The sequence below is a fragment of the Rhipicephalus sanguineus genome, chromosome 2, assembly GCF_013339695.2.
Source record: "Rhipicephalus sanguineus isolate Rsan-2018 chromosome 2, BIME_Rsan_1.4, whole genome shotgun sequence".
Lineage (NCBI taxonomy): Eukaryota > Metazoa > Arthropoda > Arachnida > Ixodida > Ixodidae > Rhipicephalus > Rhipicephalus sanguineus.
Window position 1 is genome coordinate 86495893 of NC_051177.1, and position 26448 is coordinate 86522340.

A 26448-nucleotide genomic window follows, 5' to 3' on the forward strand; every position below is an offset into this window, starting at 1 on the left:
CGACCGCGTTCCCTGCTCGCCATATGAGAATTAATGGCCAGGCTAGAGGGAAGACACGACGCAAGGTCGGTAGCATGCCCAATAAACGTCAACGGAATGCGACTGTGCAAGTGCTCTGGCTTCGCATCGCCTAATGGTCCCCTTTAGCGGGAGATGGTGTAATTCCCCCCCCCCCCCCCTTCTCTGCACAAGCAGCAGCGAGGCTGGGGTGCTCCACCTGTCACTCATTAGTATCGCTACACTGCACTGCCTTGTGGCTCCCAAGGGCCATCGTTTCTGTGGATCTGTGGCGAAATCGGGAATTGGCACATGGCACCCACAAAGCTTTTAAATTAACCAGGCTGGTACTGACCACGGCTTCAAATTATCCACTCAAATTTTCATTGCAAAATACGGGACTGCAGAAATCCTTCGAATCAAGCGAGATTTCGAAATAACAGAGTTCGAATTAATGAGGTTTTACTGTACCTTGCTCCTTGAGCTGCTCTTGTGCAGGCGGCCACCGGCACTTCCACCAACTGCACCCTGTTCCTCCTCAGGCGTGACAGACTCTACACGATAGGCCGCCTGCTGTGCTTGAGCAGCCATCGGGGGTGGCGCAGCGGCAGCCTGGGCGCTCCCACCCCTGAGAATGGTGGCCTTGCCCTTGGGTGGAACCTTGGCCGGAAGCTGCGGCCGGACCTGTGAAATTTTCAAGTAGCATTTACAGTGAGCGGTGTAATTAAACACTGCGATCATTAAAAAGTAGCACAAGAAGTTATCTTCGAAGTTGTAGAAACTCTGCCACATGCGCACTTTTCAAATGTAAAAAAGATAAAACGTAGAAATTGGGGAATGTAAGATGCGTTAACTTTTATCTCCAACTTGTTTCAGAATGTCAGACGCGGTGTCATAGACTTTACTGTGGCACTGCAACAATAAGATTTGTGAAAAAAAGACTGGGCATGCAAACACGGACAAAAGACTACTCCCGTGTTCGTGTTTGCACACCCAGTATTTTTAACACGAATACCTACCAACTAGCTCAGCTCTCTGTTACTGTGAAAAATAAGATTTGCCAATGTTGTGTAGAACACAAAGCAAAATATATGACACTGCTTCAAAAAAATTAAGAAAATTGGAAATATCACTCCTGTCTATTGAGTTTACAAAAACAAAATGAGCCAGTGTTGCAATGCCGCTACCTCCTGGATACCAAAACAATATGTTTTGCAGATTTTGTGGTAGCATTTATAGGGCTGTAATGTTCATTTTTCACAAAAACAACTTATTGATTTGGCTGAGCTGTTCCCAGTAGCATCTGCTTTCTGCAGTACAAGTTTTTTCACCAAGCGCAAGGGGTGGTTCACGACTCCTCTAGCGTTTACATACACCTGTTCAACACGAGTGCTAATGCGCTTGCGTCAACTATTACACCAGCAGTAAAAAGAAAGCAGAATGCTGCCTTCACTCAACAGCCGAGGTGCTGAACCAAGTGCACTTTGTAGTTTTGCAGCCAAGCCAAGAGCGTACACTTGTGCCTTTTGGAGAATTGTTAAAAATGCGAAATTGGCACCGTTCTTTGCAGTGTTCGAGCATGTGAAATGGGAATAAAGTGGACTGTGAGCAATGCTCAGCTAAAGTTAATATATGTAAGCTGGGTAAAAATACTTGGAGGAGGCTTGAGCTTTGCTTTCAAGAGTAGAATGCGATAGCGTAATCGGACCGTGTTCATATCGTCTTCCCAATCGCTAGACTGGCTTCGCTTCTTGGTTGGAGTCTTAAACCGTGCCGCAAGAAAAGCCAAAGTGCGGATGCCCTCCAGCTACCAATATCCATGCATGCAGCGCAACGAAACACGGCCACACGGAGGAGCGATGCCATTTAAAAGCGTGCCCTATGGGCCCTTTGCGCCATCTCGCGGGTGATAGTCAAGAACCTCCGAGATGTGTGCACCACCAACGCTAAATGGTGTATATAAATAGCTCACCGTTATGCCAGAGGATGTATACATGGTTGCCGAGCGGCTAAACGCATCGTATCATAGAGAGAGGGGTCACAAGTTCAAATCCCCGATCGCACTCGAACGGAAAATTTTAAAACGATTTCTTTATTTGCATCCACCTTGACTATTCATTCATGGACAATGCTGATTTTTCGCTCACAACCAAAGACGCTGCCACCGATGCCGGAATTTCTGCGAAACGAGCTCTTTAACGCTATCGTGTTAACATAAACTCAAAACCGCACATAGACATATTTCAAAGCAGGTAGCATTTTAGAAACCCTGACAGAGGAGGTGTAAAGAGTAGTCACCTTGTCGAGCTGCGCCATGACTAGCGTTTTCGAGGAAGCCTTGAGCTTGGATGTAGCCCGTGCCATGGACTCGTAGCCGAGGTGAAGCATGCACGGAAGGAGGAGGTCCTGGGCCTTCTTGCGGACCTCCCCGCTGCGGTCTTCCAGGCACTGGTACAGATGGGGTAGGCAGGAAGCCAACTCTGCACCGGGTACTCCCTTGGCGTCGCTAGCGCCCAGCCGCTCCGCTAGCCAGCCAAACAACTGCACGACAAGGTGAAAGGAAAAGGACAGGTTAAGCGTCACACTTCCTGACAGCATACTTCCACCCTTTGTTTTGTAGAGCATGCGAAAAGAAAGAAAAAAAGAGGGGGGGGGGGACAAAAAGAGCAAGGGTTGTGCAAGACACTTGAGCGATCAATAATGTTAATTCGAGCTACAAAAGCAACATGCTGTGAGCGAGATTAAAAATAAGGAGAACCCACTGGCTTGGTGTTTTTTTTTTTAGACACGTAGTACTATAACCACACAAAGCCACAAAAACAAAGCTTTGGTTTGAGCTAGTTGGTCACAGATACTTTCCTGCCTACAGTGTTCTTTGTCCTTGTCTGCATTTTGCCCAGTTGTTTGCATAACCGCGAAAAGAGGCGCCTTATAACAGTAATTTCACTCGTTTTCTTGAATTCCTCATCTCTTGGCTCTCGTGCAGCTTTGAAAAACAACAAGCTGTTTTACCATGTTCACACTGCAAGCCTTCGCTGGATTGAGAAACATATAGCAAGCAGTAAAAGAAACCATTACCCTTGCGACTCTATAGTTGGCAACCGGTGCTGTTCAAACCTGCTTCCCTGGCTCCATAACTCTGCACATCCCATTTCTGCTTTTAAGTGCAAACGAAGCTCACGAGTGAGGTTCGCGCATGGATGGGCACAAGTCATGCGGACACAGGATACAAAGAAAAATATGTGGTAAGAAAAAAAAAAAGCTCCGGTAGAAAAAAAGAAAGCTCTCCCCCTGTCCCCTTCCCTCACACTTCCCCGCAACGAATTGTGAAGACGTGTTTGTACATCACTATTTTTCCTACTACGATTTATAAAGATTAGATTGATCGACGAAACAAGGGCTTACCTCTGACCGAAGCAGAGGGTTTTCCGCTTTCAGCGCATCCTTGAGCATCTCGTTTTCGAAGAAGCTCCCAAGGCTGGCATGGGAAGACCACTCGTTAAGGCAGGAGAGTGCAGCCGCACGAACCATGTTCTGGTAGAAGAAGAAAAAAAAAAAAAGCACTTGCTATACATTGTGTGCAGGCAATCTTTTTAACCACACCCAACCAAAAGACCAGGGAGTGGGGCCTTGCATGCTATCACGACTTATTTGTACCCAGAACTTTTGTCAAATGGAATCGCCTTCCCCATGATGTTGCTTATATATAACATAACTAGAGCTGTGCAAATAGCAAAATTTTGGGTGCGAAGCGAATTCGAATATTGAAGTGTGAGTGCGAATCGAATCGAATATTTTTCGTATATCTCTAGAATATTTTTCGAATACTTCAAAGCGAAATTGCAGAAAAAAAAAGTTGGAGAGGATTGCTAAGCATATTCTTATGAGATAGCAACACGAAAGTGTTTCTTTTCACTAGGTTGTTGAAGCACTGGCAGGGTGGCGTTTCATAGTTGTCTTATCAAGAATGAGGCAATGTAGAGGTCGAATTCTATTTATGTACGTGATTTGGTGCAACCAAAGTGTTGCCGACAACACTTTACACGTGATAGGCAAAGATGCCATTTCCCCAGCCTCTCTATGGAACTTCAACTTCTATGGAAGCCTAACTGATGTGGCAGACAAGGGTGTGCTCCCTTTAAGTCCGGAGTTCCAAATCTGCCTTGTAGACGTCGATATATAAGAACATCTGAAATTTTGGATGCTAAAAAGCTTCAGCTTCCGATTTTTCGGACTTCCTGCCCAAATTTCAGGTCCAAAACAGCATTAATTGAGCCCCCACCTCTGCCACATCTTTCATCTCCATGTTGCAACCAGCGTTTCTTGAGTTAGTACATTTGCGACCGTAGCAGAGCATGAAAGGCAGCTTTGTCGCAACACCGGGGTGTGATGAGGTGAAGCACATCGAAAATCTAGAGACCACTTCCAATCGGACGTTGACTGTGTCTTGGCAAAGTTCGACCGTAATGGAGCTTGAACGGCAGCTTTGCCGCAATACGAGAGTGTAACGAGGTGAAGCATATTGAAAATCTGAAGGGGTCACTTTTAATCGGACGTTGACTGTATTTGTATTTTGGGAAGTTCGAATAGTAAAATTCCAGTGCGAATCGAATCGAATAGCAAACACTATTTGAAAAATATTCGCAATTTCGAATATTCGCACACCCCTAATAATAACCTATTTTGTCCAAATGTATATCTGCTTGTTACTGTATAATTTTTTCCCTTACTGTTTGAAAATTGTTTCTGTGTCCCCACTGCAAATTTAAGTCCCTTGGCTGTTTGTGTTTTTTTTTCTTGTTTTGCCTTGCTGTTTATATTGTATTGTTTATGTATCCCCACTGCCATCTGTAATGCCTTCAGCCCATGAAGGTACAATCAATCAATCAATCAATCAATCAATCAATCAATCAATAAATAAATAAATAAACAAACAAACAGTATAAAGCTAGAACGAAAGATAACCAATTCCCAGAGATTTTCAGCATGCGAACTAGCCAGTGTTGACCCGTAAAAATAAAATCGGGAAATCCAAATTACACAGGTTGTTTTAGTAAATAGAGCTCAGAATCAGAGGTTTTACTGTACTTATGACTTGGACATTTTGAGCCACGAGAGTGCAAAAGAATAAAAAATTGCAGTTGTGGCGTGTCAGTATTTGTGTGCACAGCTGACAATAACAAAAGTGAATAATAAGTGATAATCACGGCGATTGTAAATGACAGTTCCTCCTTGGAAAAAAAGAACAGCCGAGTCTTTAGGACACCCACCTTGCTGTCACCCAGGGCAGCAAACATGCCGGGTGCAAGAGTACGAACATAGGGTCCACAGTGGGGACCTAGGGCTGCACCCAGGCACTGGCATATGTTCAGAGCCTGGATAGCCTGAAATACAATGCAGAACATAGTTAATAAGTACACCGATATCCACAGGTTGAAATAAGCCTACCATAAAATCCCAAGCAAGCGCCCCCTTACAGCGAAAGATAATCCGACAAGATTTGGAGGGGGGCCCTTGCTCGGTCACTGATCAAAAATCAAGATGGCTGCGGACGAGCCGCGCGTGCTTCCAATGAAATGCGTTATTGAATAGGCATGCATCGACTGTCATTATTAGCCCTCATCAAGCGAATAAAAACACTGAATGAAGCAGTGAAAATGCCAGGAGGGTAGGGGCGTGGGTTGGGCACTTGCTCGGTCCACTGGCGGATATTTCAAATCTCCAGAAAAAAGGGAGGGGGTGCTTGCTTGGGTAAGGGCACTTGCTCGGGATTTTATGCTGAAGAAGATAGATTTACCAGCGCAAGAAAAAGACTGAACATTTAGTGGTGGTCTACAATCGTTCCCCCAGTGGGCACTGTACGTCAAGCAATGCACACAAAATTCTGTTCCTAGTAAAATGGGTGACAGTAGTGAATCAAATACTGATAAAGCTTGCATAAGTAAAACACTGCATCTCCCAGAAACTACTGCACGCCTATGATCCCAAGGTTTATTGCCTGCAACTGTTGCAGAATTACTTTGTTGTGTCAGGTTTGTCATCACTCCCAACCACGAATAATGATAAAAAATGGAGCATTTTACACACAATATTGACCAAGAGCCCCTACTATAATCTACCTTTAAACATACAAATGGCAATCAGCTAGGAAGTTACACTAGTTAGAGTGAATGCACGCTTTAAAACACCGTGGAAAATGATGGCAATACAAACAGGACACAAAAATTGCCCTGTATCTTTGTATTTGCGTTGCCATTACCTTCCCCACCAATTTAAAGGAACTGACAACTGTTTTTTCTCGACCCATTTTTTTACGGCGCACCAGAAAGCTCACCCTTCACAGTGTTCATAGCTGCAGTAGTTAATCCTAGTTATTTTACAAGCAGTATTTTTCGATCTGAAAGCCTCTAAACACGGACGGAGCTTTCCTCCAGCAACGCTAAGAATCGATAGCAATGCCGCCAGCCCTTCTCGCGATTTGTGAAAGCTATCGTTCTGCTTTCACAGGAGTTCCTGTAACTATGCTTAACCACCTTTATTTAGAGCTTTTCAACTATTTTTGAAAATAACAAGCTGTTACAATTGCCTGCGCCTGTGTAATGCGTGGCTTGTCACAGCATCATTGCTCTCTCGATGCATGAGCCAAGCCAAGTCATCGAAAACATCACTACGCATATGCGGGTCCGCGCCGAGTAGCAGCGCGCGTCATTTCCGAGACGAAGTATAGGTAGCAAAACTATGTCGCTCCGAAATCTTAGCGACACGGAAACTGTGTGCGCGGTTGCATGAGCATGCTGGAAAGTTGCTCAAGACTCACTGACAAGCAACGCATCATTACATCACGCAAAGGCAGCGTCACTTTAATGCATACTACTAACGCAGGCCTATATGTACATTTTTATAAAGTAATACTTTTTAATATAAAGAAACGAACAATATTTCAATACTAACAAACAAATCGTCGACCGCATACAACAGTCAACGGTCACGTGGCCGGTTTCGTTGGATCATTCATGTTTTTGCCGCCAGAGGCGCCACAGGTCATTTTTCGCGACTTTCAATTAAGAAATGAACATATAAATCATCTCTCACGAAAAAAACTGGGTTGGTTTGAGTCAATGCTACGGACAATCTTTCCATCAGTGAAGTCATCTCATTTCATGTTCTGGGTAGTTGTAACTGGCAATACTTCAAAAATCCTCCAAAACGGCTGCTGTACACCAAGCATAGACGATTAATAACACAGAAAACAAATGAGGAAGTTGACATTTTTTAATCCTTCCCCCAAATCAAGCCGACTTCGTTAGCTGCACGCAATGCATAGAAGTTTTTTTTTTCTCCTATATTTGGGCCTTTTCAATGCAGAAAAATTTCACAGAAAGTTTCATGCTGAGCTTACACTTTTGCACAAATGCACCAAGGCCATGTTTTCAAACCATTAGAATCCAAATTATTTTTCAAGAAACATTCCCAAATACAGATTTTTGTTTTCAGTGGTTTTTCGAATATGATAAGCATGTTAAATGAACAGGAAAAAAAAAACGTTTAACACAGTATTTTTTTCAGACAAAGAGAAAAATGTTTAGCTTCACTGCACAGCTTGCTTACTGAGTAAGTTTTGCTTTCAGTCATAAAAATTCCCATCGTATTTTATAACCCTCTGCACTAAAGAAAAAAAATACAGTATGGGCTTGTTGAAATAGTCTTTGATTGGCAAAAACAAATTGCGACATTTTGCCGTGGACTTCGCTTAGTTGACGGTAGTGGGTGTAGGCAATGAGTGAAAGTACCCAGCTTCGTAACAGGAAACAAAGGGCTAAACAACAACAACGACAAAAAAAAAAAAAAAACAGCAGCTGTGCAGATTCAACGAAAACATTAATGCAGTCGGGCAGACATGAACACCCGATATACCAGGCTTTGACACGCACCAAGTTTTTGTTTGAGTCGAGCAACCGCGCTCGTAGTGAGCCAGGCAGATCACCGAGCTCTGGGCAAATAAATTTGGCTTGATCTACGATGGCTGCCAGCTTCTGGAGGGCCTCCTGGCGAACCTTCCAATTCTTGTCCGACAGTTCCGACAGCAGGGTCTCCGTCAGCTGGCCACTGTTCGAGTGGAGACAAAGGCAAGGAGAGAGATTGAACGCGTGGCATCAGTACAAGCAATCCCTTGTGCAACACAGTCGAACATGGATATATCAAATCTGAAGGGGATCACAAAAAGAGTTCTATAGAGTTAAATCAATATATTAGTTTTTATATCAAAGATATATTTAAGGGGACATAACTGTTTGATATATACAGTAATTTGTTATACGTATGCAGGTTCAATACAGTAAAACTTGGTTAATATATACCAGTTTTAAACGTACTAACTGTTAAAATGTAGTTGCAATGAATGCCCGACCGAGTCTCATAGAGCCTAATGCATTCGCTGACCGCATAAGCATAGTGGTTTGTCCTATGCCTACCGGTTAGTGCGTACCCTGCATACCGCGATAACTTCTTGTGTGCCATAAAAGTTGACAACGCCGCTGAACATGCCGACGCCAAAATGTGCCACAAAAGGTCTTGCATCTTTTCTTGAATCACAGAGATCAATGATTCGATCAACGATTCCGACCCGCGTGACTGCGGCGATGCCTTTGCGGATAAGCATTGAGTAAGAACGAAGGCACGATATGATGGTGGTCGCCGACGAACGCACCAGTACGACTTATCGCCGACAACTGTCACCTTCAGCTATCTGCTTGGGCATGCATGTGGCGTTGCGCTACTGTAAGCCTACTGCACACTTTTTATAGGTGAAAACCTGAGCGCACTGGGCCGCTGATCGCTGCCGCCTTGTGCGGGACCGCGTTGAAGTGCGCGCTGCTTTGTAGAAACTAAAGCATCTTGCTGTTGCCGAGTTGACACTCACGGGTGCCGAGAAACCTCGCTGCATTGACATTGTCACGCCAAGCGCACACGTACGGTACAGCAAGCGTAACACTTTTTTTTTTAACTTTTATTAGGTGGCCACCCAAACGCGCCTCCGTCCGCTACAAGGACCGCTAGGGCATCGCGGAGGTGCGGAGTGCACATCACTTGCAGAAAGCTTGTCGTTGCTGCGATAACCAAACCAGCTAATCGCCACATCTGTGCACGGTCTGGAGCGGAGTGGGTACAAAGAACACTCTCATGGCAAATGCATGCGTATGGTACAGCAAGCTGCCCCGCAGTAATGGCGCGAGCCGAGTACACGACACGCTGCATGCAACTAGCCAGGGACGATTGGCTACACGTGACCGTACCGTGTTTCAATGATATACTTTGCCACTTTTCGCTTAGTGGCAGATCACAGTGCAGACACGTCCACATGTAATGCGGAAAGCCAGTACTGTCTGCCCTGTCAGTATGTCAGTCGCTGTGTATCCTGGACCCTTCAATAGTTTCAAAATGCCCCTTGGCATCGCCACCGCGTGCTATTGGACGGTCGTGTGAGAGAGCCAGAATATTTTCTGCACTTTCGCACAAAAAAAGAAAAGGCGTTGTGGTGGGTACTTGAGGCAATATCTTCTGTGGCACTGTATTTATTTATTTGTTGGTGGCGATGGCGCATGTCAGGAGATACAAATTTGCACTTGCTGGTTAATGCATACTACTGTTTAGCTTGTAGCTATGCCGCGTTCCCAGCAGGTACTATTTACGAGGTTTCACTATATACGCAGGTACCACTGTATTCACTATACTATCACTATACTATCAGTTAATCAGGATACATTAATCCAGATATAATGAGATAAGCCTAAATTGCATGCTCTATTTCAATGAGTATGCTACTGTTATGACAAAGTTGAAAAGGCAAAAAAGACATTTAAAAACGATTTTTTTTCCAATCAGTTATAGTGAAGCACAAATTTCTTTGCTTGGCAGCCCAAAATACATGTTAGAAGTTTTACAATGCAGAAGCAATCGCATTTGGTCTGGATGCACTATAATGTGGTTGCCTCTGCGATTCGAGGTTCGGGTAGCATTCATGCCAATATAGTTTCCTGCAGTTCAGTGGAGGCCACACCACAAGCGTGCACAGTGCGACAGACGTGGTGCGCAAGGCAGAGTCTGCGCTGCCACAGTGTTCGAATGACCACATACTGCAGTTAAATTCATACCAATGGCCTTGACTTGAAACATTGCCTTGATGCCTAGAATTAAGAGGAGGCGCTACATCTAGACTCACGGCCATGAGCAGCAAGCACCGGCAGGCACTCCCATCTTGTACACAAACACCCTTGAAAGTGAATGAAAGTAGCCGAACAGACAAGACGCTGCTTGCCAAATGCCGCAGCTGTGGGTTTGTGGCTTCCACTTGCAACGAGTTGTCTGGTTGAAAAATGTAACTTTTACTTCTGTAGTTCAATTAAACAGCTTCCCATATGCTCTCTCTGGGTTTACCGTTTGTTCCTTTGTATAGATGTGAATTGAAAAATTTAATGCCTCAAATTATTTCACTAACTAAATACTGACAATGTTCCCAAGATCAACAGTAGAATGCATCATTCCAGCTTGGCTTAGTTCTAGCATATGCCTCCCGGCAACTTGCCTGATGTCCGTTCGAGGAACCAGGTCCTCCATATCGAGAGCAGCCTCTTGCGCCTCCTGTGCACCCTCTGTGGCATCACCTCCCCCTTCGTTGACCAAGGAAGTCGGCACACCGCGAATGGGGGCAGGAGGTTTCTGGCCTTCCATCTAAGATGTGTGAAAGAAAACATTGCATTTGGAGCACTGAAATGGCAAAGCTGTAATGACTTGAAGAAAACAACTATGCATCTTGTACCAAAACAACAGCTGTTTTATCGTTTTCCTTTTTTTTTAAATGTCCTTAGAATGTTTATGTGTAAAAAAGCAAATCCTGAACTTCTTTCAATCTTCTTTTAGATATTAACTACAGCTTTTTCTCTACTCAACCACCACAAAAATAAAGCGACTCCACACAGGCACACCACGTAGAGTCCTTTCACAGTCAAAGTGAAACACTGAAGAGCAGGACTCTTTTGCGAAGCGAACTTATTATTCGTGAAACTTTGCAGAACATTTGCAACATTCGCAAAACAAGCACAAATTTGTAGACTTCACAAAAGAAAAAGAAAAAAAATTGGGCAACCTGGCAGGTCCACGACAGTACGCAAATCTAAAATGCACTTAAAGGGCCCCAAACCATCACGAATAATTAAAAATTGTTTTTAACATGTCAAGTAAACATTCACATCGAGTTCAGAATGCTGTCACGATCAACACTGCCAAACGTGGCGGTGCTACGAGCTGCGGGCGCACCACAAGTTCTGAAAAAAACAATCCCTTGTCCACTCCGGGCATCTCAGTATCCCCAGCGTTGGCAGCCACGTCACCATTTGCATATGGTCATGTCATCCACAAAAAGAACCAGTTTGTCTGCTCGCAGGTACGCATGCTCACCACTCCTCTTTCTTGCATGGCGAGGAGTAAAGACGAGCGGATGAATGGAGCGTAGCGAAAAAAAGAAAGAAGCAGGAAAGGGCTGCTTTTGGATCATCAAACACGTGTAACTCTACTATTATGGCACAGTTTTGAAAAATTCTCCCACCTACACGTTTTTTTGCAGACTTCTGCACAAGTGCAACACCAAAAATAAATTTTGACCGCTGGGTGGTTCGGGACCCAGCACACTAGCTAAATGCCATCAACATCCACGAGAAGTCTAACGAGAGCCCCAACCTTTGCAAGTTCCGCATCAAGCTGCTGCACAAGGGTGGCCTTCTCCCCTTCAAACAAGGTCCTCAGCGTCTTGCCCATGTAGAGGTACAGAACACCAGCCAGTGTGATGGATGCTGTTCTCACCGCCTGTTCGCAGAAAGAGTTAAATTCAGTCACTAAACATTACTGAAGTGCTCCTATGATAATGCAAAATACAGCTAGGACTTCTACATGAATGCAGAGAAAAGATTGTACACTTGCATGGTTCAAAGTAACCAACAGTTCATAAGGATGGAACCACTTTTGTTTATAATACCAAAGAGTCTCTAATGAATGTGCCGAAAACCCTTTGCACAAAAACAATAGAAAGCTTCTATGGCCGTAATGGCAACTACACAGTGCTTTAGCACAATTCATTGAGCAACCCTGCACTGGTTAAACACCTGGCTGTATTGTCACACCATTCATCATTTGTGGCCTCTTTGAACCCTCCTACACACATGCGCTCACACACAAAGTGCAATGCTTATGTGACAGCAATGGTAAAGAGATATATTACAGAGCCAAAAACAAAGCTCCAGTTTACACTCACAGGATTTGAAGCAGCAAGACCTTTTTTGATACTTTCTATGACTGGTTTCACTGGAACCCTGTAGAAGGGAACAGGTAAGTGAACATTAGGCAACTGAAGCACGTCTGACAGTGTTGAGATGCTTCAAAGCAACAACATTAGACAGCCGACTGCACAAGAAAAAAAACCTAGTGTGGTCAAAAAGCAATTGCCATAATTTCTAAAAACTTACTTGAGCCCAAACTCTTTGATAGCATTGGCCAGCCACACCAGGCTCTCGCTTTGGTTCTTCGGATTCTTCTGGGCAAAACAAAGCTGTAGAACCTGGAGAAAGAAAAAAAAAGGTAGAATATCTCACAGAAACAGATAAAGCAATCTTAAAACTTTGGCATCCAGCAAACTTTCGCTCAAAATTTTAATGACTACATGCTCTGAAAGTGCTTCCGAGCTAACCCGGTTTGCTTGAGATGCTGCAGTAAAGCCCATTTTATAATCCACTTAATGTGTTCAGTTAGTGTGTCTAGCAAACGCAAGAGACTAAGGTACTAGTTCTGACAGTCAAGTGAACCGACAGTAATAGCACTTGAGAACTCAAGGCTGGTTAAGCCGTGTACATTGGCCCTGTTTTGACTTTCCACATGGCATAGGGCAGCTGTGAGGAAGTCTTTGTTGGCATGGCATCAAAGACTAAATTTTGGTCACTGGCTCGCATGTTCAACAATCCCGATTTTTTTAAGCTACTGAAATTATCTTTTTCCATACTGCCCTATGATTTGGACACCTTTTGTACACCTTCCATGTGGAAAAGAAAAGACTGTTGGCAATTATACTTTGCATGAAAGGTAAAAATTCAATGAAAGTGTCAATACTATAATGAAGTACATTGCATAGCTTGCAGACTTCATTACATTGAGGTTTAACTGAATGAAGATGAAGTCAACTAGTGCGTTGCAATGTTTGTCTTGGCCATTTGGCAATGTACATCAGAATTACCTGCAGCTATTTCAGACAACTTAATTTTTTTTTTGGATGTGGGAAATCGGAATACTGCAAAGTTCGGCCTGCAGACTTCTGTTGAAGAAGAATACCGCAAAATTGAGGTTGAAAAAAAAAAAAAAAGAGTTACAGCTGAGCACTTTTTTCTGTGCACTGGCTCCAGTAAATTTGAATGTACCTTAGTAATGCACAGCATGTTGCGAAAAAAAGCAAAGGACAGTTGGCCATTGTCTACAGCGACTGATTGGCCTTTACTTTCGACGAGTTGTACTTTAGTGCAATAGACTAGAATAGTCATGCGTTTCGCCCAAGCAACAAATTTACGGAATGAAGACATTATAGCTTTGCAGAGAAACGAAAGAACAGCCAGACCTAGAGGTTCAAACTGCGTTTCAGAACGGGTACTACCCAGTTTCCTTGAAGTTCGAATACTGTGGCATCACTACCTAGTTACCCAATGACAAGGCAGTTCAGCAGGCAGCAAACACTGCGTACAGATGTAAACTGCGATGTCCACATGAATTTTGCGTTATGAACGAGCAAGAATCAAATGAGCGCGAGTAGGGAGCGCCACCAGTACCTCCTGGCCGACATGGTCTAGGGAGGTGGCCTCCGCCAGGGCTGTCAGGGCAGATGCGGCACCCTGGCCGTTCTTGATGTCCCCGACCTTGTCCACCAAGTCCGGCAACAAGCAATCGGCCACACACAGGGACACAGGTCCACCACCCAGCACCACCACTAGAGTTTCCAGCTTCAGCTTCAGCACCTGCGCAGACATACATCAGTTGGCACGCAGAGAGGTTAAAAGCAGGAACAGTAACACAGCGCGTCATCTAGGAACCGCAGTTCAAGAAAGGCTATTTCATGGGCATCTAATGATCCAACAGAAAGCAAAATGGTCCTCTTTCAGAAAGTTTTTTTTCCCCACATGAAAATCTCTTTGCATAGCTCTTAGAAGAGTGACGATGAAAATTTCTTTGCTCAGCTAGATCATTTTGACAGCGAGCTCCAAACGCTTGATTTGCTTTATCTATCAAAGATTATAATTGAAAAGCTAAGCAGACTGATAATTACGCACAAAATTTTACAAGTCACTCTGTACCTAGAGCCCTGCAACCTGGAGATCACAAGGTGACAATATCACAACAATATAGGCCTAACTTTGAAATTTTGATGAAGCTTAAAAATGCACATGTACACACACATGATATGACCAACGTGTCAGAAAGCAAAAAACAAAATGCTTTCCAACAGTCATCAAGGACAGTTGCAAACCTGGAAGTTTGTGTCTCGAAGTCCAGGTTTACGGCACAGCGTCTTTGCAATGACTTGAACAGGCAGGCTTCCTTCCATAGCCTCGACAACCTCTTTCATCTTCTCAATGGCAGCCAAGCGATCCTTCCAGTTTGCGCTCCCCAAAGCCGTAAGGGTTTCCTCTGGGAACAAGGCTGCAGCTCGGCCTTGAACCTCTTCGTCTGCCAGAGACATTTCAGAGAACACAGGCTGCAAAGACAAAAACAGCAAAGGATGAGAAAGAAGGATCCCTTCTCAAGAATACAAGCCTGTGGTGAGAAACAGAAGTAGTCAAGGAAGGCAACATCACTGAAGTCAGTAAATGTATGCGTGCATCCAGGGTGTGTGTGTGTGTTTGCTTTTTTTTCTCTCTCCCCATGTGCAAAAATAACCAAAAAGAAATGGGGGCAGAGACACGACCAGGATTATAACCGGCTTAACCCTTTGCGGTCCGTTGTCGGGCAGCGCCCGACAACGCAACACGGCCGTAGCGGTCCGCTGTTGGGCCCCGCCCGACAAGGGTGTTCGTGGTTTAAATTTTGCTGTTTTCTCACCGCGAGTCGCGCGCATTTTTTGTATACATGAAGGGCCATCTCTTGAGGAATAAGTGAGCTTTGTTTGTTGAGGTTTTACTTTTTTGACACTAGGGTGCAGCACTATGATCAGCACGGGGCCTAGAGCGTACCCACTCGCGCGCGCGGTTCGCTGAGAAGCATGGCCACGTTTTCACCGCGTGCGTTTTACGGCGGTGCTTTTAGCGAAAGCGAGGATGACTTTAGTGAGGAAGAGAATTACGTGCCTCCACCAGACAGTGATGACAGTGATTCGACAGAAGTGAGTGACGAAGACGACGACGGCGGCGGTGGAAACCTGCAGTAATAACCCTGGCCTGCACACAGGGGAATGCTTTGAGCGGTATCATACGTTGCCCAAATATCACTAAAAGAGTTGCCTGCAGAATGCAGGAGCAAAAATAAATATCCTGTGCGTTTCTCTTCCACAGCTTATGTTTTTATTCGCGGCGCCAGAAACTGGCGAAATAGTTTCGGACCGCTAGAGCCGGAAAGTGGGTAAAGGTTTTGGACCGCAAAGGGTTAAGCCAATTTAATATAAGTGAATAGAGGAAATATCCCAAAGGAGTTTAAAAAAGATCAACTGGTTATACATAAAAAAAATCACAGCATATCCACAGGTTGAATGATGAGTTTGGGGCGAAGCTCCTGAAGCCAATCATGGTTACACCGTGAAATCTTCAGTGGTTTCGCCCAGCAGTAATCTCGCTGCGCACGTTTCGCAGCCGCTTCCCGCACTCGCAGTCCCGGGTCCGCTTCTCGCTGCGCACGTTTCGCAGTGGCCTCCTTGTCGCGCACCGCCTCGAGATCCGCCTGGCACCGCACTCACTTCGCGGCGACCTCTCGAGCTCGCACGAGCCGCAGCGGCCTTCCGCATCCGGCGCTCCTCGTTGTCCATGGTCCGTCAAGCAGCATGATCCGGCAAGCTCACTCGTGCGGCGACGATCCGGGGAATGAGAGATCCCCGCGCAGCCCGCGCAGAGCAGCTGCACCGCCAACGCCATCTAGCGTACCTTCACCCAACCGCCATATTGTACGCATGTCTATGAGACAGCGCCCTCTCGGAAACGAGACGAGAAATGGAGATGACACAGAATGCGTACAGCGCCATCTAGTATATCGTCACCCAACTGCAGTTTGCATACATCTCTATGGGACAGCGCCCTCTATTGTACGATAAGGGAACACTACGGGGTATGCCGGATGGATAGACGATAGACAACCGACCAGGTCTCGCTATAAGGAGCTCCGCCCCTAAAAAAACATTGAAGCGGAAACTCAAGTGAGTGTGCTCTGTTATTTCATCCATTAGGCCGAATAGCTTATCAATTTTTGTAAGGGGTATATCAGAATACATCGGCGGTGTTTTCTCCCAGATTAAGTTGAGTTTAGTGTTGTGTCAGTGTTTCAGCAACGACATGAGGCGACTGTGTGCATTTCTTGTGGTTTGTGTGCGTGTGTATTTGGATGTCATGGCCACACCCTCTGTGTGCTCAGGTTGAGCATTTGGTACATGAAAAACGCATGAAGTCCTTCCCAGCTGTTATTGTGTCATTAGAACGCTCCCTGTGGCTGCGAACCAGCTTACTGATAGTAAGCATCCATGCAATCATATCCATCATCATGTCACGATCAGTGAAAAAAAATAATTATACGCACACATATACATACGTATATACACACTTATATATAAACACACACACACACACACACACATATATATATATATATATATATATATATATATATATATATATATATATATATCTTTGCAATCATGTTGTAAGAACAGCCAAGACTAAAACAACCATTCACCAAGACATGAAAAGCAAGAAAGATCAACTACACACCTTAAAACCCCACAAATTTAGATTTTTTTTTAGATGTGCCAATTATCAAGGTGAGTTTACAAGGCGTGCCGTAGTGGAGAGCTCCGAATTAATTTTGACCAGCTAAGATTTTTAAGGTACCCTCAATTCTAAAAACAAGTGGTTTTGCATTGAAACTCCTTAAAAATGAGGCTATTGCGACTGGTTTCAAATGTGCAACCTTCAGCTCAAAGGCAAAACTCTACTGCCACTGGGTAACAGAGGCAGGGGTGGCACAAACCTTGGAAGAAGCACTGCTGCCCGACTGCGCTTTCGCAGTTCCAGACGCTTTGGCCTTTTGCGTGGCTCTTGCAGGAGCAGACGACGGTGCAGCGGAGGAAGCAGCCCCCGGTCTCACAACCCGGGCACCACCACGAGGCTTTGCCACTGTAGTTGCGGCCTTCCTTTGCGTGGGGGCCTGTGCTTCCGGCTTCAACTCCATACTACCCTTGCCAGGGGATGCAGCAGCAGCAGCAGGCTTGCGAGGGGCTTTTTGAGGTGGGGCAGCGACCACTTCTGCTTTCTCGCAGCATTCTTTCACCTGTTTTGACAGGGCAACATTCCCATAAAAGATGTCAACATCTGCAGCAGAAGGGCATAATTAAAAGCCGATATGCTGCATTAAGGAACATGATAAGGACACGAAGAAGTGCAACCATGATAACATTGATTTGGTAACCGTAAGACCTTGACAGCAAGCTACGTTGGGCTAGTTGTTGCATAGCTACTTGGAAGATGTGGTGCAAGGTTCCTCTTCCTTCTTGTTCGTAACCTTGCACCCCATTTTTTAAGTACATAAGTGCTTGCTTTTATAAGTACTCATGGCTAGCTCCTATGAGCAGCAAACAGTTTTCCGCATGTTTTGCTGCGCTATGGTGGGGCCTACCCATATATTTTCAGTAACCAAACAGAACAGCAACTGTGTGGTTTCTAATGTACAGCTGCCCATTTTTTTAAACCTGAACAAGCGAGCATTGACCGCCGAGCCAATAAGCACAGTATAATGGAGCGCAGCGGCGAAACGAATGTGAATACGCGTGATGAACAGTCCTGTGCAGCTGTATTCTGCTACGCTGTTCCGGGCATAGAGTTTCCTAAAATTAACTAGAGGGAACTCTGGCGCTGCGATCGTTCAGCCACCATGGGAATGATGGGTAGTACACGGATTTGCCTAGTCTTTGTACTTGCGGGCTTCGAACGCACTTGTGGCTTTGTTTATTGCTGTGTTTTGGTTTTCTTTCAGATAAAAGAATGGATCGTTGTGAACTTTGTGACCAGATTTGAATTGGTGAGCCTAAAAAAGTTAAGTGGTGAAGTGGAACTGTTGAACGTTTGCTGAACTTCATCTTGCGACAAAGCGGATGCAGGCGATGCCCAGCCAAACGGAGCCGAAAGTACGAAGTTTAGACAAATCCGTGTACTACCCATCATTCCCATGCTGGCTGAAGCGCCATGCGTTGCAGCTCCCACGTACACTAGCACCAGAGTTCCCTCTAGTAAGTATTGTAGGAAACTATGTTTCCGGGAACCGGACACCACCCCCACTTCTTTCGAGCGCCATTATAGTAATCCTTTCTTCCTTTTTGAACACTGCCATCAAGTTATAAAGTCTAGAGGTCGCATGAGAGATGGATGGGGTGTGATACACAACCGCTGATTATGTTACGCGTGTATCAGATTTCTTCCCCCTCCCCCTCTTTTCCTGTGGTTCTCACAGCACTTCCCTGAGGCAAAAAAAGATATCTGCCACTGCAAGGCAAAAACAGTACAAAAAAAGCGAGGACAGAAAAGCAGGTGAAGTTGAGTCTGTTTCGCAGAGCAGCCTGGCAGACAAAAGCTGCACAGGACTGTTCCCTGTGCGCATGCACATATACTCGTTCATTTCGCCGCTGTGTTCCATCATAGAGTGCTTATCGACTCAACGGTCGATGCTCGCACGTTCAGGTTAAAATAGGCAACTGTACCGAATTTATTATCTACCCCCCCCCCCCTTTCGCCCCCTAGCAAATTCCTTTATACGATTGTCCTCCGATGGCTTAACCGGGGCATCCACATCGTTCCTTAACCAAAAGGATGGAAAGTTAGGCAAGTTGGTAATCTTGCATTAGGAAAAGAAACAGCACACGATAACCGAGACTAAATGGAAGGAAAATTGAACACAGAAAGAAAGCAGACTTAATATTGAATTTAATAGTGGCAAAATGGTAACATACAAACACCCGGAACAAGGTATTGAAATAAATGAAATTGAGAAAAAAAAATGAAATGTACACACATGTTAAAAGCAAATGTTGGTGAACGTACTTCACTGACAAAGGTTGTAGGTTCGGTCTCTACCTGCAGCAAGATGTTTTTTCATCCACTTCAATACCTTTTTTATTTATGTCCCAAATACTACACTACGTTAAAAAATACAAATAATCTACCCTATGGCTGCCCTGACGTCACTGTCTGTTGGTTTAATTAGGTTGTGTCTGACCAATGCCTCCTTGACTAGATGCCCGCCGCGTCGCTCGCTTTCCCTTGCGGCGGCGGTTCCCTCAGTTCCCCACAATATCCGTGAGGCAGCGCTCGTAGCCTGACCGGCTTCCGGCGGCAGTGGAAATACGCTTACCGCAGCAGACTATGTCGTCAGTTTCGCCGCGCGTCGCGTTTGGCATCTCCGAGACTGTATCAGGCGTGATGGCAATCTCGGAGGCACCAGCACGTGACCTCCATTAGTAAGTACATAATTAAGTAAGGTTAGTATGGTGTTCCTATTCCCTTTTAACACAGGGCGGGCATTTTAAGCGCCACAGGAAGAAAAAACCATTGCATCCGTTGCAGGCGTGCACTTAGGCGGTGCTCGTTGCCTGACTGCGGAGAAAAAAAGAGGGAGAGGGTACGGAACCGGGTTACCGGACCACGCGGCGGGCATCTAGTCAAGGAGGCATTGGTCTAACAAAGAAACAAGCTCTTAACCAAAGTCTACTACCAAGCATTACCACGCTGACAGCACAGCCTATATCTTCACACATCATAAAGGTGCTTGTCATCCAGGCCATGTTTTTTTACACACAGATTCATTGTCATGGCATCAACAACACATGGTATCGGAAAACAACACAGAGCGAGTAAGCAAGACCGGTTAGTCTGGAACAATTACAGTAGTTAAGCCACACAACCCTGTTCTGGGCTAGCCATGAACAAAGCAGGCCTCATATGTAGGGTTGGATGTTTTGTGCCTGTGAAATAAACAGTGGAGTCAGAAAATATATAAAGCTTACCTTCTCCATTTTGAGATTGTCCAGGTCACCAAGAAAAGGTGTTATCACCCTCTCACCAACCACTTTCATCGCTGTCCCCAAGGCCATGCTTGCACCCTCCCTCACGGCTGGGTCAGAGTCGTTCAGCGTCTTGAGCAAAGATGTCACCAATGCTTTCAGCAGCTTCTTGTTCAACATGGCCGGTGTGGATTTGGAGAAGACACGCGCCAAGAACAGGGTTGTCTCCGCCTTTATCTGCGGATTCTTGTTGTCCAGAGCCCCTGTCACATCCTCCAAGATGGCTTCCAAGTTTGTGGCCTGGAACGCATTGTCCAGAGCCTCCCTCAGAGCAGTCACCACATTCTGCTTCTTCTCCTTGAACTTTTCTATGTACGTTGAAATGCACGAATTCGCGTACGGATGAAACTTCTGCCTCAGACCGGCTGCCAGCCCTGCCAGGCATTTGGCCGCGAGCGCCACCACTATTACGTTGCTGTCCTTGGCCACAATCCTCTTTAGCACCTTGACAAGATCACCATAGTCGCCAGGTTCAAGCTTAGGATTGCTCGCGAGCTCGAGGAGTTTCTCGAGCGCCTCTTTTCGCTCTTGCCATTTCTTGGCCTCGCACTGCTCGTAGAAGTCCTTGGGAAGCTTAGAGAGGATGTCAACGGGTTCCAGCAGGTCGTACGCATCAACAGTGGCGCCCCCGTCACCACCGCACTCCTCGCCCTCTTCGACACCATCCACGCCATCGGTGCCAGCCTCGGCTGCCTGCGCTCTTCGTGCCTGCTCCGAACGGATGTAACGCTCGGGAGTCGCAGTGCCCTTCTCCACCTTGGCAAACTCTGCTTCGAGTTCGGACACTTGAATGGGCTTCAGAGACTGCAGCAGTGGCTTCAGGGCATCTCCAATCCATCGGTAGAGCTCGACAGTCAGCAACTTGCTTTCTTCGCGCACTGTCTTGTCCCTGTCCTCGAGGAGTTTTGGAAGTGCCTTGAAGAGAGGCTTTACGGCTATGACGCGGGCGCCAAACAGGCGCAAGCACTCTCTCAGTGTTGCCACGCATGCCGACACTATCTTCGGGTTCTTGTTGTCCAGTGCCTTGATAAGTTCCTCCACGACCACTTCCTGCTTCTCGATTTCGACGTACATGTAGATGATCTCCTGCGCCAGTTCCCGCGTCTTCTGCTTCGGCGCGGCAATGCATTTGGTGATGAGCCCGGTGAGGACGTCGCCGCATATGCGATTGGCCAGCTGGGCATTTTCAACGAACGATAGGACAGCGGCGAGGCCCTTTTCCTGGGACACTGCATTGCTGTCCGTGACGAAGTTCTTGATGAGAGGCAGAAACTTTTGAAACTCTGGACCCTTGGGGTCTGTGACAGAACCGAAAAGCTTGGTGGCATCTTCGTACCCACTAAGACGAGCTTTCCACAACTGCAAAAATAACAAAGGGGAATAGTAGTAAGTTAACTAAATAGCAATAAGGTACTTCCGAAACATTCCGGAGTTTGCAAGCTGCAGACTATGCGAAATCTATCATATTAGTGTTTTGATAGCTTGGCAGACAATACACTACATTCTAAAAGGATAGGGCGTGCAAACACGGACACAAGAAATAAGTCAAGACACCACAAACGCCGACTAGTCGGCGTTTGTGGGGTCTATTTCTTGTGTCCGCGTTTGCACGCCCTATCCTTTTAGAATGTATACTTACCAACTAACTCAGCTCTCTGTTATTCTAATACACTACACTGTCAGGAACGGGATCAGAAAGAGCAATTCGAAATGAAGGAAAATGAAACAGACATACTGATGTGGCAACGCCAGTACACATGAGTAGCAGATAGAGCATTGCACATTTTTGGCAGTAAGGCAAGCATGCACAGTAAGAACCACCACCACGTTCAAAAACAAAAGTGAAGCAAAGGAAGCAAAGAACCATGTTATCAACGGAAATATAACTTGATTCAGGTAAGTCAAGCTTAATGTTCTCCATAAGGAGTCAGAAAAGGCAAGCTGTATGAACCACACATATATCAACAAAGTTCTTGCATAGGAGCATATAAATGTAAAAAAAATATTTCCCATATTGAATTCCATATTTCTATTTAATATCAAGCGAGAGTAGCAGCGACAGTAGTAGTAGAAATGCTTGACAACCTGTCTTTCCATCTATGTTTGTCGAGTGTCCTAATTATTCAGAGTAGAGTAGTGAATGCAGCAAACAAAAGCAATACCTTATGTTGACAACGGTCCTCCACAGACAGCTTCAAGTACTCTGTGTCATCAGCCATGTTTTCGATTTAGAACTTTCTGAAATAAAAACAGTCAAGCTTATGAAAGTAAAGATCGACAACAATAACATAGAGGCACATACAGCCATAAACATCATTCGCCAAGAAATACGAGTTTTCTTTTGTATGCAAACTGCCTAAAATTGGCACCACCAGCAGTACCAATAAATTTTAGACTACAAGTCTAGGGAGTTTGAAAATTTATTTTCCCTTTGATTGCAATCAGCAGGTACTTGCTTTACTGCTTGTATCTTTGCAACCTATTCCAATAATTGCTATCCAAGTGGCATGCAAAATGCAATGTATTGTAGAGGGCTTCCTTCATTCAAAGCAATCTAGGCTAAAGCTTTTTTTGTTTGTTTACTAGGCACTCTTGATCACTGTTAGAAGAGAGCAAGTCGGAAAGTACATTTACGCAAATCAGTAAGTCACATGATATACATCACACACACACACACACACACACACACACACACACACACACACACACACACACACACACACACACACACAACATATCGCAACATGACAATTGGGAAACTATTTCTGGCAGGTGCACCAGTATGTACAAACTTTCCAAAGCTTGTTTAATCTCTCTGAAGGCCTTTTCTGACTTGAAAATCTGTTTCTGTGAACAATGTTTCACCGTGTAACCTCTATTTGTAGAGATGTCGCCATTTCCGTCACACATTCCCAGTAAGCTACAGCAGCGACAGAAATGTTCGCACAAAATCAAACTTCACTTGCGACTATCAGTTTCACGAAGCGATAACACTATATCCATTTTCAATTTATGCAATGCCGAAAATAACATCTAATTCATTTCAAGTTAAAAAATAAAATATGAGAGAGTCAACAATCTGCTAGTCGAGAATTGCCTTACATTTGTCTTTAAACTACCATTAAGTGATGCAAGAAGGTCCCTAAAACATGTTATTTTTTGCTTGAGAGTGATGCATAGCATAATTTCCTTGCAGGTTACCACAACAGGTAGGCAGGTTATTACAAGTGCATAAGTAAGTACACTTCAACACAATGTATAGCAAATTTCATGGCATTAACCAGCACTGCTGCAATATAAGCAGTGGATACAAATATATTCAAAAATCGATGCACTTTCTGGCACTTAAGAGATATCACACAGGTTCGGAAACAGTAAAAACATTGGGTTCAAGAACAGTTAAACTGCAACAATTAGCCTTAGTGCACTCACTGCACTGAATTACGTCTCAGCATGCACACTGTAACAAGTATGAAATGTGTAACGCTGCAGACTATAACAGATTAATCAACCATTATAAAAATCAGAACAGAAAGCTACCTCAAAAGCCTGTACATTTCAGACTGCACTGCAAAAGAAACAACCACTTAACGAGCTAATGGCGCTAACGCGGTCCTCCAGCCTTTCTATATTTTCACACTGAGCAAGACGATTTAATGCACATAACGTCGCTTCACACCTGAATGGCTCCTGAACATACATGCTCCAGTAATTATAATTACGATAATTCGTCTATTACGACGGTTAAGCGGCCTCAGATCTTCTGAAGGAATGAATTAAAGGTCAAAATAGAGCAGAAACGTACTACATCTAGCTCACGCACCTTCGAGCAGCGCAGGACCTAAATCTCGTCACAGATTCCACAGTAAAGCAAAGCCTCCACAAACTGTCATTCGACGGTAACGAAAAAAAAGACAGCGGCATACAGTTTGCGAGGCCGCCGATTTTTTTTTTTTTCTTTCAGCGTAAAACGAGAAGCAGCCAGTGCCGCAGGAACAATGCTCGCTCCGAGCCTGTGGCCTACTTTACCAGCTAGAGGGTCACCACATCCGCATCTCGAAAAAGAAAACGGAATTTCTCCGTTCTCGACGAAAAAGTATTTACGCTAAAACGGTGACGAACGGGATGATTTCGTTCCGTTTAAAGGTCACAAACGAACTTGTTTACTTTCAAACGGTCATCCAGGAAGAGCGGCGACAGTGATCCCTTCTCCGCATGGCACCATGTAGCGGATAAAACAGGTGATGCCTCGGATGAAACGAGCGCAAATAAAAATTAACATAAGCAATCAGCGCGCTGTCACGGCGGTCATCAAGGTCAACATACGCGCTTTGAAGTTGGCAGAGAAGTCGCTTACCGGTCGAATCAGTCAAATTATATAATAAGGTTTGAAACAATGCCGTGATTTCAGAACCTGCTCACTCGTGACGGTGTTATAACGCAAAAGACATAGCGGAATGAAGCAGCGTCTCGTGTGCGCTTGTTATTTTATCGATATTTTCTGTCGTATTTGCCCTTAGCGCCCAGAAAGAGCGCGGTCAGGGATATTTGCTACCGAGTTAGCGAAAAAAAAATGGAACAAATGAAAGAAAACCCTGGCGCGCTAGATATCGATCGGGGCAAAATCCGCACTATCCGAACGAGTCATTTTCTACTCCCCACGGCTTCTTTAATGAAAACGGTAAACCGCTAAAAAAGTCAAGGCGGGGTTACCGTTTGTGCAATCGATTATGGTATATGTAGCACGACACGTCGAGAAGCCACCCGCCTACGTACGAACTGCGGTCAAAATCGTGGCGGCCATCGGTAAAATGACTGTCAAGAGGGAGACGAAACCTAAAAGGTTGCTGCAAAGGCGGTCTATATACGTAGCCGAAACAGCGTACTCAGTTTTAACTGCATACACCGCAACCAGCCAGTTGTAATGAACCTTGGACGGACTGTCAAAATTCAAAACTCGGCTAACGAACTCTGCGCACACAGTTAACACGTCGCACGGCTGCATTAACAAACACGACAGGCGAGGAAAACGAAGGCATAACGAAGGCAACGGTTTTTGCGCGCTTGACATCGAACGAACGAAATATTCAACGAAACAACACACACTGTGAACTGGCTCACCAAATGCTCAGTATTGGTCAGAAGGCACAGCATCAAAAGGTTTTCGCGACTTACCGAAACAAGTCGCATCGACGAACGGTCTGTGAATCACTGATGCCCGAATACAGCCAGGTCGCACGCTTGGTCAAAATTAAAAATCCATACACAACTAATCCGAATTAAATTCTTCCCGAGCCACAGCCCCTGAACACAACATCAGCAACATCAGGTTCGCGATGTGACGAGAACACCCATTTATCCGTTGGTTTTATCCGTTACACACAAATTCGACCAATCACAGGTGCGAACCATGTTTTGGATAGTATACAAAAAGTGAGCCACACAGCACCAGAAGACGGCTCCTTTCTGCGATGACCGCTTCGCGCCGCATGAAAGGGCGCTGCCAGCTGCAGGAGCGCTACGAGAGTCTGACAGCTTTGCGAGTGGACTACGGGGATGATTTTCGTGTCGTCGCGAAGGTGCATTTGTTTATGTTATCAGCTACTGCCACGACCACCAATGATAAATTGTGGTTTTTGCAAAAAAGGCCTATGCAGCTCTGTAGCGATAATGGGCGGGTAGAAGGAAAGCCCTTATCGCAGTCAGTGATACACTGTTTTCGCCATTTAAACCTGGTCTTTTTTAATTTAGAAACATTAACAAGCACTGAACCGCGTTAAAATGTCACTGGGGAAATTTCACACATTTGCTTAAACAGTTTACACGTATATATTTATAGCAAATAAATTTAGTATGCTTGTGTTTGTATAGTATCCGTTTTTTTTTTTTTTTCATTGCTCAATAGACATTAACCACGGAAGCTGCCTGTGAGTGCATCTGGATGATGCTTTTGCTCTTTATAGTGGGTTTGGCACCAAAAAAACACATACAAACCAAGCACTACTACAATTGAATGTTTATAGGTAATTCGATCGAAATTAAGGCCAACTCGGCCCCCTCCGTTGCTTGATAAAAATGTATTCACAAGTTAACATAAGCTTATCAAATGAATGAAA

General features: G+C 45.0%; 1 protein-coding gene across 1 annotated transcript in view; it reads right to left on the bottom strand.

Annotated features, from left to right (window-relative positions):
- LOC119383292 (cytoskeleton-associated protein 5) overlaps nucleotides 1-25731 on the bottom strand; it is an 87401-nt gene extending 61670 nt beyond the window's left edge. Inside the window, exons 1-15 of the mRNA XM_037651360.1 lie at nucleotides 25508-25731; nucleotides 22495-22570; nucleotides 20276-21691; nucleotides 17251-17550; nucleotides 14552-14779; nucleotides 13857-14042; nucleotides 12513-12604; nucleotides 12302-12359; nucleotides 11731-11856; nucleotides 10580-10725; nucleotides 7929-8103; nucleotides 5268-5381; nucleotides 3403-3531; nucleotides 2296-2538; nucleotides 469-681 (exon numbers count right to left, since the gene is read on the bottom strand). Coding sequence (XP_037507288.1) covers nucleotides 469-681; nucleotides 2296-2538; nucleotides 3403-3531; nucleotides 5268-5381; nucleotides 7929-8103; nucleotides 10580-10725; nucleotides 11731-11856; nucleotides 12302-12359; nucleotides 12513-12604; nucleotides 13857-14042; nucleotides 14552-14779; nucleotides 17251-17550; nucleotides 20276-21691; nucleotides 22495-22551 — 3483 coding nt within the window. The 5' untranslated portion in view covers nucleotides 22552-22570; nucleotides 25508-25731. The remainder of the gene's footprint in view (nucleotides 1-468; nucleotides 682-2295; nucleotides 2539-3402; nucleotides 3532-5267; nucleotides 5382-7928; nucleotides 8104-10579; nucleotides 10726-11730; nucleotides 11857-12301; nucleotides 12360-12512; nucleotides 12605-13856; nucleotides 14043-14551; nucleotides 14780-17250; nucleotides 17551-20275; nucleotides 21692-22494; nucleotides 22571-25507) is intronic.
- Between the last annotated feature and the right edge of the window lie 717 nt (nucleotides 25732-26448).